The following is a 17,360-nucleotide window of genomic DNA, read 5'->3' as shown; positions in this document are numbered from 1 at the left end:
AATAATCCCTAGTTCAACCTGGCAAGGAATCTAGCACTCCATCTCAGACCAGGTTCTACTCCCTGATCCTCCCTGAAGTCTTCCCAGGCCCCTACTAGGGAAGGACATATGTGAGGAAGCAGCTTCTAGGCTGAAATGAGTTCTCAGGTTGGAGTAGCCAGAAAGTGGGTCCATAACACGGTCCTTCCACTCAAGGCTTTGGCTTCAGGGGCTACCATGCTAGCCACGAGAATTTCCCCTGAGAAGGCCCACCCAGCTCTGTAACAGGAAGCCCTGGTTCCTTACAGCCAGAGGACATGGACAGGCAATCTTTTTTTTTTTTGCCAGTCCTGGGCCTTGAACTCAGGGCCTGAACACTGACCTTGGGCTTTCTCAAGGCTAGAGCTCTACCACTTGAGCCTCAGCACCACTTCCGGCTTTTTTCTATGTATGTGGTACCGAGGAATGGAACCTAGGTCTTCGTGCACGCCAGGCAAGTACTCTACCACCAGGCCAGACTCCTGGCCCTGGAGTGGCAATCTTAAGTGCAGCTGTCATAAGCAGGGAATCCAAGAGGAAGAATGTGACTCCTTTCCTGATGCTTCTCCCATTGTGCTGGGAAGACAGGGTTTAATGTGAGCAGGAACTAGAGCACAGGGAATGGAGAAATCTCTTCTGAGGCCATGGGGCTGGCTCCTTCAGTCCCCTTTTCCTGTTCTTATTTTCTAAGCTGCTGCCTCCTGAAGTTCATCACCAGCTACCAAAAGATGGACTGCCTGCTCTTATTCCCAGGGGAAGGGGGGGGGGGGTGCACGCTCGCGCGAGAGCGCTCTCCAGGAGAGCAATCCCTGTCTAGTCCCAGGAGGAAGACAAGGAAGACAGAAGGCCTGAGTGAGGAATTTGCTCCTCTGGATTGGGCAAGAACATGGTGCCTTTTAGAACCACAAAGCCCCCCACTCCTGCTGGCAGGTGTCTGGATCTTGGCTGTGGGAAATGAGTTTTGAGCCAGATGGTTGCCCCATGGGAAGGAAACATTTATTCCTGGAATAAATTTATGGCTCAGCCTGGCTGTCCCATGAAATCCTCCTCAAGCTCAGAGAAGCCTTGACAAATTGGTGGCCAGCTGATTTATCCCCATTATTGGGGCTGAGCTGTAAGTCAATGGAGACAGCCTTCTACGGGGGTTGCTGAGCCCAGTTCCCACCGTAAGCCACCAATTCTTTAATCGTCAATTTGTTTCCAAAAGCTGCTTTGTGACCCATCCCCCTTGCCTCTTCCATGCAGTGTCTGCGGAGACTGATGGACTATAAATCTGCTGTCCTAACAGCTTTATGCACCTCCTGAAGCTGCTTCCCTGCAGGGGGATATGAAGGAAATTCAGAGGGGGCGCCAGTGCCCTCCACAGGGCAGCTCTAGACTCTTCTTCCCCAGGAGGCCTCAGTCTTTTTTCCTCCTGCACCAATGTCACTTTTCATACAGTGGCCCAGTCCTGTTGCAGGTCCAGGCTGCCTGAGTTGGCTGCTCACCCTTCCTCAGCCACTCAGTGTGAGGGCCACAGAGCCACGTGGGCTTGTTCTTGGAGGCAGACACTATTGGGGGAGGGGATAGGGGAGAGAGTGAGCGTGTGCTAGGGAACCAGCACCATACTTGTTACCTTCTCCTTCTTCTGCTTGGCGGCCTCTTCAGCTGACAGCAGGGATTTGTAGTAGGCACTGCGTTCAGCGGTGAAATGGACCTTGGAGAGCGCTTGCTCCACCAGCAAGACAGACAGGTTAGCGCCCTCCATGTGCAGCCAGCCGATGAAGTTGCCGGCCTTATCCATGCTCTCTACTTCCACCTCCACCTGGGGACAGAGACATGGGTGTGTCAGCCTGTGAGGGAAGTCCCAGGTGTGTGAGAGGGGGACGGGGGGGGGGGGGGAGGGGGCTGGTGGGCAGTGCTGCCAAGGCCAGGGCAGTCAATTGCCTCTACAGTTTTGCTAATGTGGCAGGAATAGTTGGAACCAGATCCTTCACTCCACTTTCCCCTTCCCCTGCTTTTGGAGAGTGCTGGGTTGTATTTTACCCCTCTTGGCCTGAGCGGGGGGAGTACTCCACCAGCCATGTGCACGCTCAGGCGTGATAAACAGAGGGCGCATGGTACATCCACCCTCCTTCAGCACACATCCCCAGCGGGTGCAGGGAAGACAGGAAGGCATTAGGGATTACTGCTTAATGAAGATAATTAAAGTGCCTTAGAGAGGAGACGAGAGACAGGTGAGGCAGGAACAGTGTTTGCACACAGGAATAGTCAGGAGCAATCCCAGTAGGATGTCACTTCTGAGAAGGGGCAGCTGGAAGAACGTGGTCACTACAATAGACTCAGACCTTGACTGCTCTGCTCTTCCAACAGGATGGCCTCAGGGTTGTGTCCTTGGTGGTGGCTAATGTGCCCCTGCCTCAGAAAGGCAATGGCCCAGGACAAATTCCTTCCTCGACTCTCTCCTGACCTCATTCTTCCCCTGCTAAAGGGGCTGTAAAAACCTTTGCTGCTAAATGTAAAAACTTGTATTAATTTAAACAGCTTCAAGCTCGATTAAGCAATAAAATGAATGTCTAAATACCTGGGAATTCTCAAAGCCTGAGGTGGAGCTGGTGGAAGAGGGCTAGGAGAAATGAAGGTGGGAAAGCTGGAGGCAAGACGATATAACTCCCCAGAGATGCAGAGAGAAGGGAGTAGGGAGAAAAAGAGGCAGGGGAGACAGAACCTGACCTCCTCTCGTTCTTCAACACTGTCTTCCCAGTTTGAGGCCCACTGCTAATTCTTTAAATAGAAATATAAGTTCAACAATCCTGAAGTTGGGGTGTAATACTAGAAGAGAAATGCAGGATCTGTTGGGGTTAGGAACAAAGGTACTGTTCAGACCCAGGCTAATTAGATGATTTTGTAGAGAAAAACCAAGGCAGGGAGGACAGAAGTAGAACAAGTCGTAGCCGAATTTCTGCTAGAAAATAGACTGCCCGTTGCCCCTCTATCTGGCCTCTAGCAGACCAGGATATGTTTGCATTCCCTTCATACAAACTAGAGTTCTAGGAGCAGCATTTTCTTCTGCAGTGGATCTCTAATCCTCCCTCTGCCCCCTCTTCTACTGGGGTACTGTGGGCTTCCCTCCTTCATCCAGGTCCTGAGATTACCAGTTCACCAGCAGAGCCTGAATACCATGGGAAGAACCAGTAACCAGTGCTGGTAGATGCCGAAATAAGGGTTCTCCTTTCTATAAGCCTAACAGTGAACTTACTGAAGGACACACACATCTGGGCAGGTTGTACTCAAAACTTTGGTCCTACCTTGCAAAAAGTTCAGACTATGCCCCCTTCAGGGGCAGGACTGAGCATGAGGTAGAGGCTGTAGAGGTGGGGCAAGAACTGATGTGTTACTCTCAGAAGAGTCTTAATTTGCCAAGTTTTAGCAAACATGTGATCCCAGAGGAATTGGGGGGAGACGACCTGATCAACAGACAGGCTGCTTGTCTTATGTTTAGAGTCACAGGGGACACAATCCCAGTGAAAAGCAGCCAAGTATGCTTAAAATCAAGGATGGTTGCCCTGCATAACCACATAGCTTCCCTCTAAAAGTAGCAGGGCTTTGAGCAGCTCAAAGTGGGCAAGTGTGATCCCTGGCAGAAGGATGCTGGGATTGATGTAAGAAGCTCAGAGATGAGGCAACAGGCAGCCCCAATCCCTGGCATTCGACAAGGTGCCAGAGTCAGATCCTAAACTGACACCACGCTTTAAGCAGATTCCAGGTGACTGCCGTTCTCTAAGGTTTACTACAGACAACCCAGAGACCCAGAGCCTAGCCACCACCACTGGGGCCAACCTGCTGAGAAGCAAGCAGTAGGCTCCTCTTGACTTCATAAGACCCAGCTTCTCCCAGCTTGCAACGAGGCCCTATCCTGAGCTTGACAAGTCCCTGGGCCCAGCCAGCAGCTGAGGAAAGAAATCTCTGGCCTTGGGCAATGTGCTGCCACTGGATCCATCTCTGGTTGTTGAGGGAGATAATGCTGTCGCCCACGGGGTTCTGCTTCCCCTTTCATTACAGCTGCCACTGCCATAGTAATTTCTCAATCAAACACAGGCTCTCAGGGGATGGTGGCTGGCTAGTGTTCCTGCTGGCTCTATACTTGCTTGGTTCCCAGTCTCTCTTGCCAGCATCTGCACTAGGTCTACCACCCTTGTGAGCACATGCTGGCCTGATGAGGGCTGAAACTCAGTGTGACTCTTCTATGGCAAAGGGTTAAGAAAGGAGCTCCTAGGTGTGTGTATTCTCTACCGCATTCCTCCTCTCTCCTGATGGCCAGGAACCAGTGGACAAGCTGTAACACCATTCAGATCCACGTCTGTACAGATTCTAATTCTGTTTAACTCTAATATTTAAATATCTCTCACATTTCCGAGTAGTAGTCATAGTCGTAGTAGTAGTAGTAGAAGCAGTAATAATAATAATAGTAAAAAAAAATAAGCTAGGTAGCTACTTGGGAGGCAGAAGCAAGAGGATCATTTGAGCCCAACTTATATACACACAGAAAATATAGATATAATAGGTAGTTACAATCCATCCTTGTTATCCATAATAGTTTTATAATGTGGCTGTGAACATTGAACTAGAGAATACTGAATCATTGCTAACAGGGAAAGTGCAAGGTTTGAGTTCCTATGAGCTACTCTGGTCACCATTTTTGTCAACTGATTAATATATAACCCTATTCTAGATGTGTTTCTATTAAATACACCCACATTAAATACAACGTATATTGTTAATTCATTTATACGGAAATCTCTGCCAGCAATAAGCTACCTTAGGTCAGGTTTGAATGAAGTTTACCCAGCACAGATTTTCTCCTTAAGGCACATTGCTGTCTTCTTGTAGCACAATTTGCTTGGGATCACTTTGAACTACAAAAACTGCCAATGAAAAGTACAAAAAGCATGGCACTAAATAGACCACAAAAGGACACTTACTCATACTCCTGAGAGCAACAACCGGAGGCAATGTTGCCTTATTCAGTGGAAGATGAGAATGTGCTTACCAAGTAACCCAAGGTTGTATTTGTTTTTCTGGTAATACTGGGGTTTGAATTCAGGGCTTTGTACTTGCTAAGTAAGCATCTACTATTTTAGCTATTTTTTTTTCAGTCCCTTAACCCTTTTTATACTTTATTTTTCAGATAGAGTCTCATGTTTTGGTCCAAAGTTTGATTGGTCCACAATCCTCCTATTTACACTGTTCAGTGTAAATGTGGGAATGGGGTCTTGATAATGTTTTGTGGGAATGGGGTCTTGATAACGTTTTGTCTGGTATACCCTTGAACTGTTATTTTTCTGAGACCTTGCCTCTTGAATAGCTGAGATTATAGGTGTGTACTGCTGCTCTAGGTGTTGACTCAGACACACACACTTTGAGGTTGTAAATAAATTTTAGTCTGTAAGTTTCTACAAGATACAGGTAAAGATGTGAGCATCAACTAGGCCTCCACCTAAAGCATTGTGACAGTTACTTGTTTCTTTGGCATCCCAGAACATTTCAGAAGAGAACTGGATTCTGTAGTTCCTGTGGGAGTTGTCCGACAGTGGCAGATGACACCAAGGAGTTTGGCCCTTGGGTGATTACTGTGGTTTCCAGAGAGCTGGGAGCGAGCTTTGTGGGCACGTGGGCATTTGTTGTGTACGTATGTGGGTGGACACAGCTTTGGAAGTAGGTACCACAGAGGATGTGTATGCAGGGTTAGCAAGGGACAGATGATGGCTCTTTCCTTCTTCAGAGCACATGTTGAAGCCTTGAAGGTGTAGTACCCTGAGGGCAGTGAGCACTTCCTCCGTGACTCAGTCATGCCACTCTGGAGGAAGTGGTGTAACAGGTAATGATAGAAGCGGGCAGACAGCATGATGGAAAGTTAACTGTGACCCTCAGGATTGAAGACATTGCGGGGCTTTGTGACTTGGCTGGTCTGCCAGTACCTCTGGCCCCTTACTCCTTGCAACTGGCAAAGTGGGTGTGGGCTGTGAGGCTGCTGCACATGTGGTCTGGACCAGTCCTATGAGCTGTGTTCTTCCAGGTCTCAACATCATTCTCCCTGAGAAGAAATCAATCACTGATTCATTTACACTGAACTCTCAGCCAATAGCATACAACCTCAGGGAGCAGGCTTGAATGAAAGTTTATCTAGAGCACACATTTTCTCCTTAAGGCACATTCTAGTCATCTTATAGCACTATTTGCTTGGGATCATTTTAAACTACAAAACTGCCAGAAGCACAAAAAGCACAGCAGTAAATAGACCACAGAAAGGATGCTTATTTATACTCAAGAGAGCTGCAACAAGAAGGCAGTGTTGCTTTGTTCAACCTAAGATGCTTGCTTGCCAAGTGACTCTAGCTTTTTGCCACCCTGACCTTGGCCTGTGGGAAGCAGCTCTCTGAACACTTGTGAGTTTGTCCTTCCTTTGGCCTTCAGGAAGAAGACTAGCACAGAGATTAAGAGTAAAGACTAGAACCAAATGACCTGGATTCAAATCCACCTGCCCTGTAATGAGAAATTGAACAAAGTAATATAAATACATTAGGCACCAGAAGAGTGTTTGGCATGTAAGTGCTTCATCATCATGACCATGAACACAATTGAGGTTATTTCCTCTCTTCCTGGTAGGAACACTTATTTTAAGTTCAAATGTCTTCATTTGTCTCTACACTGTTAAATTATATGGGGAAGGAAGCTAGCTTTACATTCAGAATCTTCTCCAGGGCGGGGTATGCGTGCTGCCTGGGAGGTGAGGGGGTATATAGTGATGGATTTTGGAGTCTAGCTAGACTGGAGAGTCTAACCCTTAGCTCCACCTGTGAACCTTCGGGCAAGTCACACATTATTTCCTAGATACTTCTCTTAATCATAAAATGGAGAAAAGGTTCTATGTATTAACTGGAGCAACATCTTCCTATCAACCAATGCTGGTTCTACATCTCTGAGACAGTTTCATCCAGGAGCTGTCCTGGTGGCAAATCTGTGCACTGGAGCTTATGTAATTATGGAACACTTTCTACTTAATGAGTCTCTTCAATCTCCTCCCCCTCACTGGAAAGCTTTGGGTTTCTTATACTTAGGGGTCCTCATATAAAATACTGAGGCGAAAGTAAGGCAAGTGGGCTTGAGAGGAAGAGCTAGGATGTGTGAACATCTTTATATTTCTCCTGAACCAGGAGATGTCTTTCCCTAGGAACCATCAGCCAGTCATGTTCAGGAGGTAGGGCTGCTCGTCAGGCTGGACCTGCCCAGTCCGTAGGCTGGGATGGCTAGCAGGCCCTGTGGCCTTGCAACGGGACACAGCCTCCTGTTCCCAAACACATTAATGTGCCACTAATGGAATTGTTCTGGCTTATTTACCAAATTAATACAAACGGCACAGGCTGTTAATTTGCATGTCTCCTAATTATCAAGGAAGAGCTCCTGGTGCCCAGGCAACACACATATACCTCATGCACATCCAGCAGGGCTGTGGGCTCATCCTTCTAGGCTGAGGGTGGTAAGAGAGAAAAGCATAAAGGAAGAGAGCTGGATTGTCCCCTTGAGCCATGGATAGGAACAAACAGGGAAGATGGTGGAGGCCAGGAGTTTGTGTCATTTCCTATGGCCCCTCTCTCAGTGGCTTTTATGCTGTAGCTTCCAGAAATATACATACAGTCCCTGTTTCCACCCCCACACTGTCCCCTTCTCCCCCTCATCTGGATTCTGTCCAGCTCCTTAACACAGGAACTACTTCAAACAGACAGGCAGAGGGGCTGAGTCATTCCCTGAGTGGGGAGGCTCATTCCTGCCTGGGGTGCAGTGCAGACTAGGGATCCACTTGGGGTTTGCCAAGGGTGTGGAGGAAGGAAGAGAAGGGAAAGCCAGGCAAGGGCTGCTGATGGTTGTATAAATGTTAACGTGCTCTCTTTCAAATTCTCCTACTCTTCTCTAGCCAATTAGCTTTTGGATTCTGAAATCTTTCCTAAAGAAAGAAGAGAGAGAAAGAAAGAAAGAACGGATGAACGAACAAGGGAAGAAGGGAGGAAGTGTGTGTGTGTGTGTGTGTGTGTGTGTGCGTGCGAGCGTGTAAGTGTGTGTGTGTGTGTGTGTGTAGCTCATGGAAGAGGTTGGGCATAGTATCACAGGTGAAATTGCCTTCCTTGGGGTTCTTCTAGCTGGGTCTGTCCTAACTCTCCTGGTCCAGGGGCTATATTAGATGCCTAGTGGTCCCAAGGAGCAACGCTGCAGACCCACACCGCAGCCTGGAGCTTCCTTAGGGTCCCAATGTCAAGGTACAGGGGGGAGAATAGAGCATGTGGCAGAGGGTGCCCCTGCTGAAAGGTGACATTAAACAAGGAAGCCACAGGCACCAAGGGTGAGCGAATCTGAAACATGCAGAATAAAGGAAGGCTATGGGGGAATCCATGTCCCCGATAACGCCTCTGGATAGGGTACTCAACACCCACCAGTCAGCCCGTTCCATTGTAGGCCAGGAAGATGGAGAACAGGTACTCTTTCCCCTATGTACAAGGCCGAAGGCAGGATAGGCAAAGTCTGAGCCTAGTCCAGCCAACCTCAGCCCCAGGGGCAGGGAGTCTGCAGGAGCCAGAACACAGCCGTGGGGTGTGCTTCCTTTCATGGAAGTGGGACTGCCAAAGACAGCATAGAACCCCCACCCCTTCCCTGGGGCATCAGGAAAGGAAGGATTCCAGCAGGAAGTGGGATACTGAGTACAAGTTCCTCGCCACAGTAGAGTAGGAATAAGCCAGCTCTGGAAAATGTCATGGGTCACCCAATGGTAGGCTTCAGAGCGAAAAATCTTCACCTTTCCCCATGCCACTGGGCCATATTATTGTTTCTCAACACTGTCCTCCCCCTCGTAAATCACGTGAAAAAAGCTGGATGCTGATGGCTCAAAGCTCCTCAGGAGGCTAAGAGTCAGCCAGGGCCGAGTCTGAGAGACTCTTATTCCCAGTGAATCAGCCCTCTTCCTGACTTCCTTGGCTTGGGCATGGTTTGCTGACACCTGGTTCATGGGTTGGAAGCTTGAGCCACCAACTTTACAATACTCCGTGTATGATGGTACTGAGAGGTTACAAGACTTCAAAAAGAGGGGCCTAGCTGGGAGTGATGGCAAATGCCTGTAATCCCTTCGTTTGGGAGACAGGCAGAAGATCATGAGTTTGAGACCATGTCACAAAACAAAACAGATAAAATAGTGCGCCTAGTGGAAAGTAATTAGGTCACAGGAACATTACTTTGGAAGGAATCAACAGACATCTCCTAGGACCAGGTTCTCTTGCTTCCCTCCTTGTCAGGTAAGTCTCTCTCACCCAGGCTTCTGCCATGTCACATAATGCTCCTTATCATAAAGCCCGGGGAGGAAGCCAAGTGCTGGTGCTAGTATCATGTGGTTGGCCTCCAAAACTGTGAGCCTAATTAAACCTATTTTTAAAAAATAAACTAGCAAAGACACCACAACCTATTCATCCGGTTCACAGCGTCACTGCAAATGTGAGTAGCAATCCAGAGCAACTGGAACATAACTGGTCTTATTTTTTTGCCACACAGACGGTACTGTGCCACAGAGCTGAGTTGTCCATGGCTTAGAGCCGTGAACTTGAAGAGACACTTCACTCTAATAGAGTAGCAGTTTAACACAGGCAACCTGTACCCTCCACTCCTGAACACCCACCCCCTCCACATGTGCCAACTTCCTTCAGAGCTGATGAACATTCACACAATGCCATTAATAATGCAAGCCTGGAGAGCTGGGAGGCAGCGAGTGCGAAGTGCCTCCTGGATCTCATTTCCAGTGTGAAGTGGGCAGGCTAGCGGCGGGCAGCAGCCTGGACGAATATTCCAGGTGCTTCTGGCACAGCATGGCTCCAGCCCCACCAGTGCCTCTGCTCCAGTCCCCTACTTGCCTCCAAACCACAGCTCTTTCACATCCAAAGCACAGACTGGATTGCTTTTCCAGAAAACCTCTTTTCTGATATCTGAGCACTGGCTCATGCCAAAGTCCTAGGTATGCCTGGAAGTCCAGTCCAGGTTGGCACACTACTGAGAGAGGTCAAGGAGCTCCTGGAAATGGAGGGGACGCCTGGATAGCAAGCAAGGAGGCTGGGCTAGAAGGGCTTCTTTTGCTCTCCTTGAAGGCATTCTCCCTACCTCCAGGGTAGGGGTAGGACAGTGGGGGCGGAGGGTGAGGGGTTGCTTCTGGTCTTGCCTAAGGCAGAGAGGCAGCAGTCAGGGCTGCATTGGTGGAATGTGCCGGGAAATGCAAACCTGCTGACTTGAAGCCTTTGCAAGCGTAACACAGTTTACAAACTGACGCAATCTGTTCCTTTGGTGCAGACAATAAGGAAGACAGACTGTTCATCTTCTCAGGAAAACCCCGGGCCCGCCTGGAGGGAGAGTTAACTCTCTCTTTCCTGAGGTTCCTACAGGAAATGTGGGGGAACTAAGGATCATTCATTCTTCCCCGGCCCTTTCCCAAGGGGTCTTTGAGCCAGAGGCAAGGTCTGGGATCTTCCCGAGGGGACCCCGCTCTTCTACATGTACCCTGGTAGCAGTGAAAAGATGGGTTCTTTTCAGACTGCTTTCCATCAGGTGCCTCTAGACTGTGTTCTCTACGCCAGACCTTGGCTTTGAGCCAGGAGGTCAGTCACAGCAGTGTTCTCGGAAGAATAGCCCAAACATCTCTCTGTCTTCTGACTTAGACTTTCTCTAAATGGATGGAGCCAGTGGATGGTCATTTTTGTGGAGGGAACCAGTATATGTGATCTATAGAGGAACCAACTGCCTGACATTTTCAGATATCCCACTTGGTCTGGAAGTAAATAAATATCTAATCAGGTGAAGTTTAAATGGCAGTTCTCATCTGTGTGTAGTTCTATCAATGACTCCAAGACTTGCTCTGTACATTAGTGTAGACCCTTGTCCTGGGCACTGTTTATCTTACCCCAACTCTCAGGGTCCTTTGCCTAGGAACTGTGGTAACCCACACTTTGCTACTGAAAAGCATCCGTGGCGCACATCTGTGGTCTTAGCTATTCAGGAAGCTGCAATCTGAGGATTGTGGTTTGAAATCAGCCAAAGAAGACCACTCTATGACTCTTATCTCCTATTAACCAGAAAAAAACTGGAAGTAAAGCCAAGTGGTACAAAGTCATCCTTGAGTGAAAAGGCTAAGTAAGGTACACTGGCAAGGCTTTGAGTTAAGCCCCAATACTGATACATGCACGTGCATGTATTTGCATGTGTGCATACACAAATACACACAAAACACACACACACACACACACACACACACACACACACACACACACACACGGTTAACATCTATGGTTATTTCTTTCCTTTCCATCCATTTGGGAGAAGCTAACTATGCTCTAGCTCGTGACCTCCTCTAGCAGAGAAGATAGAAATAGAACCTACTGTATCAGTAATCTGTCGTCTCATTTCTGAGTGCCTGTCTTACCAGGGCCGCTCTTCTCACATAGAAGCATTTTGTTCACCTTAGGAAAACATCAATTTAGCCTCCCATCCTTTCAAGTCCCCCTCTTTCTCTTCACTCACAAAGCATTCAGCACTTGCCCACCCTTCTTCCCTCCTTTCAGTCCCCTATCCAGTGTAGCTGGCTCCCATGGTCAGCATTCCACTGCCACAGTTACTTTAAAGGTCATCAGAGCCTCTTAATGGCCATTCTAATACTTTCTTCACAGACTTCATCATTTGTGACCTTTCAAATGATCTGACAAAGCATCACCCATCTTTCCAAAGCTTTCTGTTTTTAGAGCTCTGTGATCCTCAAACTTGGCTTTTTCTCCTTGTTCTTTCTTAGTCTAAACTGAATTCTCCAGCTCTTGAATCTGGGTATTCCTAGGATCCACTTTAAGCTTTTGGACAGACCCTGTGCAGTTTCCCGTCACTATATACCTAATTACTATCTATTCCACTTCTCCTTTCAGAATTCAACTATACCACATGACTTCCAACTGTAGGGAGCGTCCAATCCTCTATCTTCACCACAAAGCCTACTTTTCTCCTGGTTGTTAAGACTCCAGGTAGCATCATGGGTTCCCTGTACATCCACAACCTACCTCCAGGCTCATACCATTCTACTAAAAAAACAAAAAAATGATTGTGGGTTGTGGGGCTTGAACTCTGGGCATGGGCGCTGTCCCTAAGCTCTTCAGCTCAAGGCTAATGCCCTATCCCTTAAGCCACAGTGCCACTTCCTATTCTAGTGGTTAATTAGAGATATGAATGTCAGGTTCTTTAGTGCCTAGGCTAGCTTTGAACTGAGATCTTCAGATCTCAGCTTCCTGAGTAGATAAGGACTATAGGTGTGAGCCATCATGCCTAGCCACTTCTTGGATTCTTCCCCCCACACCCTCCCCCTTTTTTTTTGCCAGTCCTGGGCTTGAGCTCAGGGCCTGAGCACTGTCCTTGGACTTTCTCAAGGCTAGAGCTCTACCACTTGAGCCACAACACTATTTCTGGTACCGAGGAATTGAACCCGGGTCTTCATGCATGCTTGGCAAGCACTCTACCACTAGGCCAAACTCCCAGTCCTCTTTCTCCCCCCCTTTTTTGCCCTTACTCCTCCCCTCCCTAAGCTCATGTCCCATCTGTAATACCCCCTCAGTGGTGGCCTTACCACCAGCCTTGGCTCTATCGGCCCTTCCATGCCTCTGCAGAGTGTGGCTTATGACAGGCAGGGCAACACAATGATTCAGGGCAACACAATGATTCAACACTAGCTTCAAATTCTCATGTCCTATGCTATGGCCTTGAGGAGTTTATTTGAGTTCTCTAGGTTTAGGTTGTCCTATTTGCTAAATGAGAATAATAATGAATAACTCCTATCCCAAAGGACTTTGGTGACATGTGAGTGAAGGACAGTCTAGTATGACATTACCTGCTCAATAAATGCTTAATAAGTGCATGTATATCTGAGCCAGGTGACAGTGGCTTATACCTGCCTGAGAGGCTGAAGTTGGGAGGACTGAAATTTGAGGCCAGCCTAGACAGGAATTTTATGAGACCCCCCCCCCACCCGCCTTCTCAACTAACAACTGACAGCCTGAGATCAAGAGGATCAAGGTTCTAGGCCAGCAGTGCCAGAGAGGCCTATGAGACTCCATCTCAATGGAAGATGCTGGGTGTAGTAACCTTTGCCTGGCATCCCAGCTACAAAAAGGGCTAGGGGTATGGCTCAACAGTAGAGAAACTGTCTAGCAAGTCTGAGGCCCTGAGTCTAAACTTCAGTGCTGTTAAAAAAAAAAAAATTCTGCTGGGCATGGTGGCTCATGCTTATAATCCTAGCTACTTCAGGAAGCTGAGATCTGAGGACTACAGTTCAAAGTCAGCCTGGGTACTAAGAACCCAAGACTCTTATCTCTAGTTAATCACTAGAAAACCAGAAGTGGTGTTGTAGCTCCAGGGGTAGGGTAGTAGTCTTGAGCTGAAGAGCTCAGGGATAATGCTCAGGCACAGAGTTCAAGGCCCTCCCCCCCCCAAAAAAAAAATCCACATCTGATTATCTACTTTTTGCTAAAATCTTTTCCATCCTTTCCAAATTTCTCAACACAGAAGGGTATAAATTCCTCTGAACTGGAAACTCGCTGTTCTCAACTTCTACTACCCTGGTCCTCACTGTTCTGATCTGCCATGTCAAACACCTAGGAGCCTTCTCCACATGTGATTCGCTGTTCCAGGTCGAAGCACATGTTGCTCACTTGGTTTTGAATGTACCTACTGCAAACTCCCTACATATCAATATCTGGAACAGACACGGTTTCACCAGAAACATGACAGCATTTACACAGGGCTAACCCCTACAGCTTCCTTAATGTCACAATCAGTGTTATGGATACTCGTTAATGGAGCCTAGGAGGCATTTAGTAGGCAGATGCCAGTTAAAAGGTCCTAGTTTCCCAACATCCACAGCCACAAAATGGGAGAAGGGAAATTCCTGGTGTTGGGCTCACCGCAGCACCAAACTAATGAGAGGAGGCCTGTTCTTAATGCCCCCTGTGGTGGAGGTCCATGGCTGGCTTGCTTCAGCAGGCCTGCCGACGGGAGCCCAGAGGGGCAGAGCTGGCCTAGGTCAGGGCAGCAGGGCTGATGACTCAGAGGTACCCAGCACCAGAGCAGAAGGGGCTTTTTCCACACTTGGCTTTGCCTGGACTGAATATAAATGGAGCAAGGATGGATTCCTCTATTTATCCAGGCATGAGTGCAGGCAGCAGCTGTGTATGCCTCTCTCTGGCTTCCGACATATCCACAGCCTCCTGACTACAGAACTCTCAGCAAGGAAGGGGTGAAAAGCAAAAGCAGACAAGAGCTGAGGAAGAACTATGTACGAGGACAGGACAGAAGCTAGTAGGATTGGAGGACAAGCTGAACTAAGGCCCCAAATGCCATGAGGTTTCAACCCCTAGATCCCAAAGCACTGTTCAGTGCTCAGTTCTCCACACAAGAAGTTAGGTAATTAGTACAAGCCATTACCATGTAGGGAATGTTTGAGTCTAAGGGCTGAAATGGCCTGAAACTACAAGTTGTGAGTGGGTTACAGAAAGTTTCATGCCATTTTGGGGAATTGCAGAAATCTTTGGGGAAGCAATGCTATTGGTTTGAAGGATCTGGGGCTTAGAGAGGAAGCTGCCCTGGGACTCAGTCAAAGTTCTCCAACTAGGCAGTGGTCCTGAGGACTGTTGAAAAGCTGGCAGCACAGGTCTACGGTATCCTCTAAAGGTGTATGTATGTGGGGGGGGGTGCCATGGAGCACCTTAAAAACCAAACAAAACTATCACCTGACCTCTTGTCAAAAAAAAAAATATGAAGATACCAATTCGTTTTGTAGGCCAGAAAATTCTGCAAAGGTAAAAATTCTACAGGTCCAGTCAGGGATCAGGCAATTGCCTGTCTCCATGACCACCAAGCCAGCTAAGGAGCTACTCCTCTGTGGTTCCTCTGAGCAGGCCCCGAGGCCCTGCACTCATCCTTTCCTTTGTATGTCTGGCACAGGCCTTCCTGCCTCAGCACTCTGTGCAGAGGGCATGCTGTGTAAGACTGCCCAGGGAGGGGATCCTCTTCTGATCTGCACAACAGCAATGTTGCAGGCTGGCGGTGACTCTGTTAACCTATGGCTTTGGCCAGGACATTGAGGAACAGAAAGTCTCAGCCTCTCTTCTGACCCCACTAACAAGCTGCTTTTTGGCCCAGGAGAGATATTTGAGCATTTTGGGGGACTGTACTCATGTCTGATGCACATTTTCAGATCATTGCAAACCTCTTAGAGCAGGGAAAAGGAAGCATCCTTTGAGATTCTCAGCCCTGGAAACTAGACTTTGAGCCCTAGCTGTGCCAGAGCTAGAGGCTGTTTTACATCTACCCTTCTGCACACAAGACAACTGGATTCATGCTTGCTATGACCTGAAGGGCCTATGATCTCTCTGGCCTCTCAGTAATGCAAAGAAAAGCCCATGGGTAAAAGCCACCCATTATATGTTTGAGCACGTACACACAAAATAAGAATAAATACAGCCTGCCAGAGGCCAGATTGGCCTGGTTAATGACTGGGCCCTACTTTGTGTGGAAAGGTTGAGGCTTCCTTGCTGCTGATTTTTTTTAAATTGATAACAACAATTAAAAAATGGCATCACTTACCCTCTCAAAGTGGAGCTCTAATAGGCCAGAAACTGGTTCCTCCCCAACTCCTGGTGTAGGCTAGAATGGTTTCTCCTTCCTCTTATCCTCCTCGCTCTACAGGGGTTCTAGCCCATGCAACAGGCAATGGCCTGGGCTGCTTGGTTATATGAAAGTCAGCACTCCTCCACACATTGCCTCTCTGTCCATTTGGCCCACTCCCCCTGACACTGGCTCTTCATATTCTTAGACCTTCTGTCTAGTTCCTGAAAGTTCCCAAAGTCACTGCCACCAGATCAGAGGATAGATAGGAATGATGATGTAGGAGGGCTTGATAATTCGGCTGTTGATAGCACCCTGCCTATCTTCTTCAGAGGCTAGGGTCGAATTAATCTCAATTTCCTCCAATTTCAATCCGATTTCCTAAATACAAGTCAGTGTGAGAAGGTCCTAGGAATCAATAGGTGGTTCACAGGGCCTCCTGTCCACCCATACTGGCTGGCTGTATATCCCCTAAATGGGCCCTTAACTTCATTTGGCCTGTTCTACCTTCCAGTTGTATTGTGCTATGCAGAATCCCACAGATACCTGCTCTCTGCTCCTTTTAGGAGCAGCTCTTACAAGGTGAGCATGCTCTGAAATGGTGAGGAAACAAAGATGCTCTGTGTCTGTAGAGGCTAAGATTGGCCAGAAAACATGATTAGCATCTGAGCCCTTTTGACCTGGAAGAGGAACAGTGAGCTGACCTTGGCATCAGCTGAGCTGTCTCTTCCAACAGAGGACATTTGGATATAGCCTCTGCTGTCAACAAAGCATGTCCTGCCATAGCCCTCCTGCCACAGTGCCCTCAAACAAAGCTCTGAGACTCTTGCTACCACCTTGCCACTCAGTGTAAATACCATTTAAACAATCTGATCTCTTTCAATGCTGTCTGAGGGTGTTCTTATTGTCTGCTGCTCCTAAGCTGCTGCCTGAAGTCAAGGGATAGAAAAATACAGAGTGGGAAGGGAAAGAGCAGCAAGGAAGAAGGGAAAGCCAGTTCTGTCCCAGATCCTAGTAGGAACTGGGATGTAGCAGAGAGGATAGAAAGAAAAAACCCAAGGAGATTCTCAACATCTCCTATCTTCTTAAGAAGGAAGCATGTTGGTCAGCATGGATGAGCCCATTTCATCAGCTCCATTTCTTCTTCATTCTTCTGTTTACCTTCAAGTATACTCTGCTGTGGCCTAGTAGAACTGATTGCTATGGGAGCTGCCGAAATCACCACCTATAGCTCTGCCTCCCCAAGAAGCCACAAGTTGCACCAGGGCTGTGTCTGTTAGGTAAATAGCACCCAAGGAAAAGACAGAGTCCACTTGGACAGAGGTCTGTCCATTCATTGATAACGAGCCCCACAGCATGGAAGGTATCCATGAATGCAGATGAAGATACATACCTTGGTTTTCAAGGGACACCCCACATCCCTTCTGTTTTCCTAGAAGCCTTTGATTCACTCTTTACCAACATCTCTTTCTCAGTGTTCATGTTTGTCCTATATCAGCTTCTTCTTGCTAATCTATTACCTGTTACGTGTTAACAGTTTTCCTATTTCTGTTGAACTCACCTTAGTCCCCAGAAATGGTGCATGTACCATGCAATTCTAGGCAATGCTTCAAGGGGCTTGAGGGAGGAAGATCCTGGAATCC

General features: G+C 47.9%; 1 protein-coding gene across 1 annotated transcript in view; it reads right to left on the bottom strand.

The window, feature by feature from the left end:
• Positions 1-17,360, bottom strand: part of Snd1 (staphylococcal nuclease and tudor domain containing 1) — a 450,499-nt gene that overhangs the window by 14,436 nt on the left and 418,703 nt on the right. Inside the window, exon 17 of the mRNA XM_090333252.1 lies at positions 1,634-1,822. Within this exon, the coding sequence (XP_090189378.1) occupies positions 1,634-1,822 (189 nt within the window). The remainder of the gene's footprint in view (positions 1-1,633; positions 1,823-17,360) is intronic.

The sequence above is a fragment of the Megascapheus bottae genome, chromosome 5 (genome assembly GCF_031878675.1).
Source record: "Megascapheus bottae isolate mThoBot1 chromosome 5, mThoBot2.hap1, whole genome shotgun sequence".
NCBI classification, from domain to species: Eukaryota; Metazoa; Chordata; class Mammalia; order Rodentia; family Geomyidae; genus Megascapheus; species Megascapheus bottae.
Note: the sequence above shows the minus strand (reverse complement) of the source record. Positions and strands in the feature narration are given on the sequence as shown.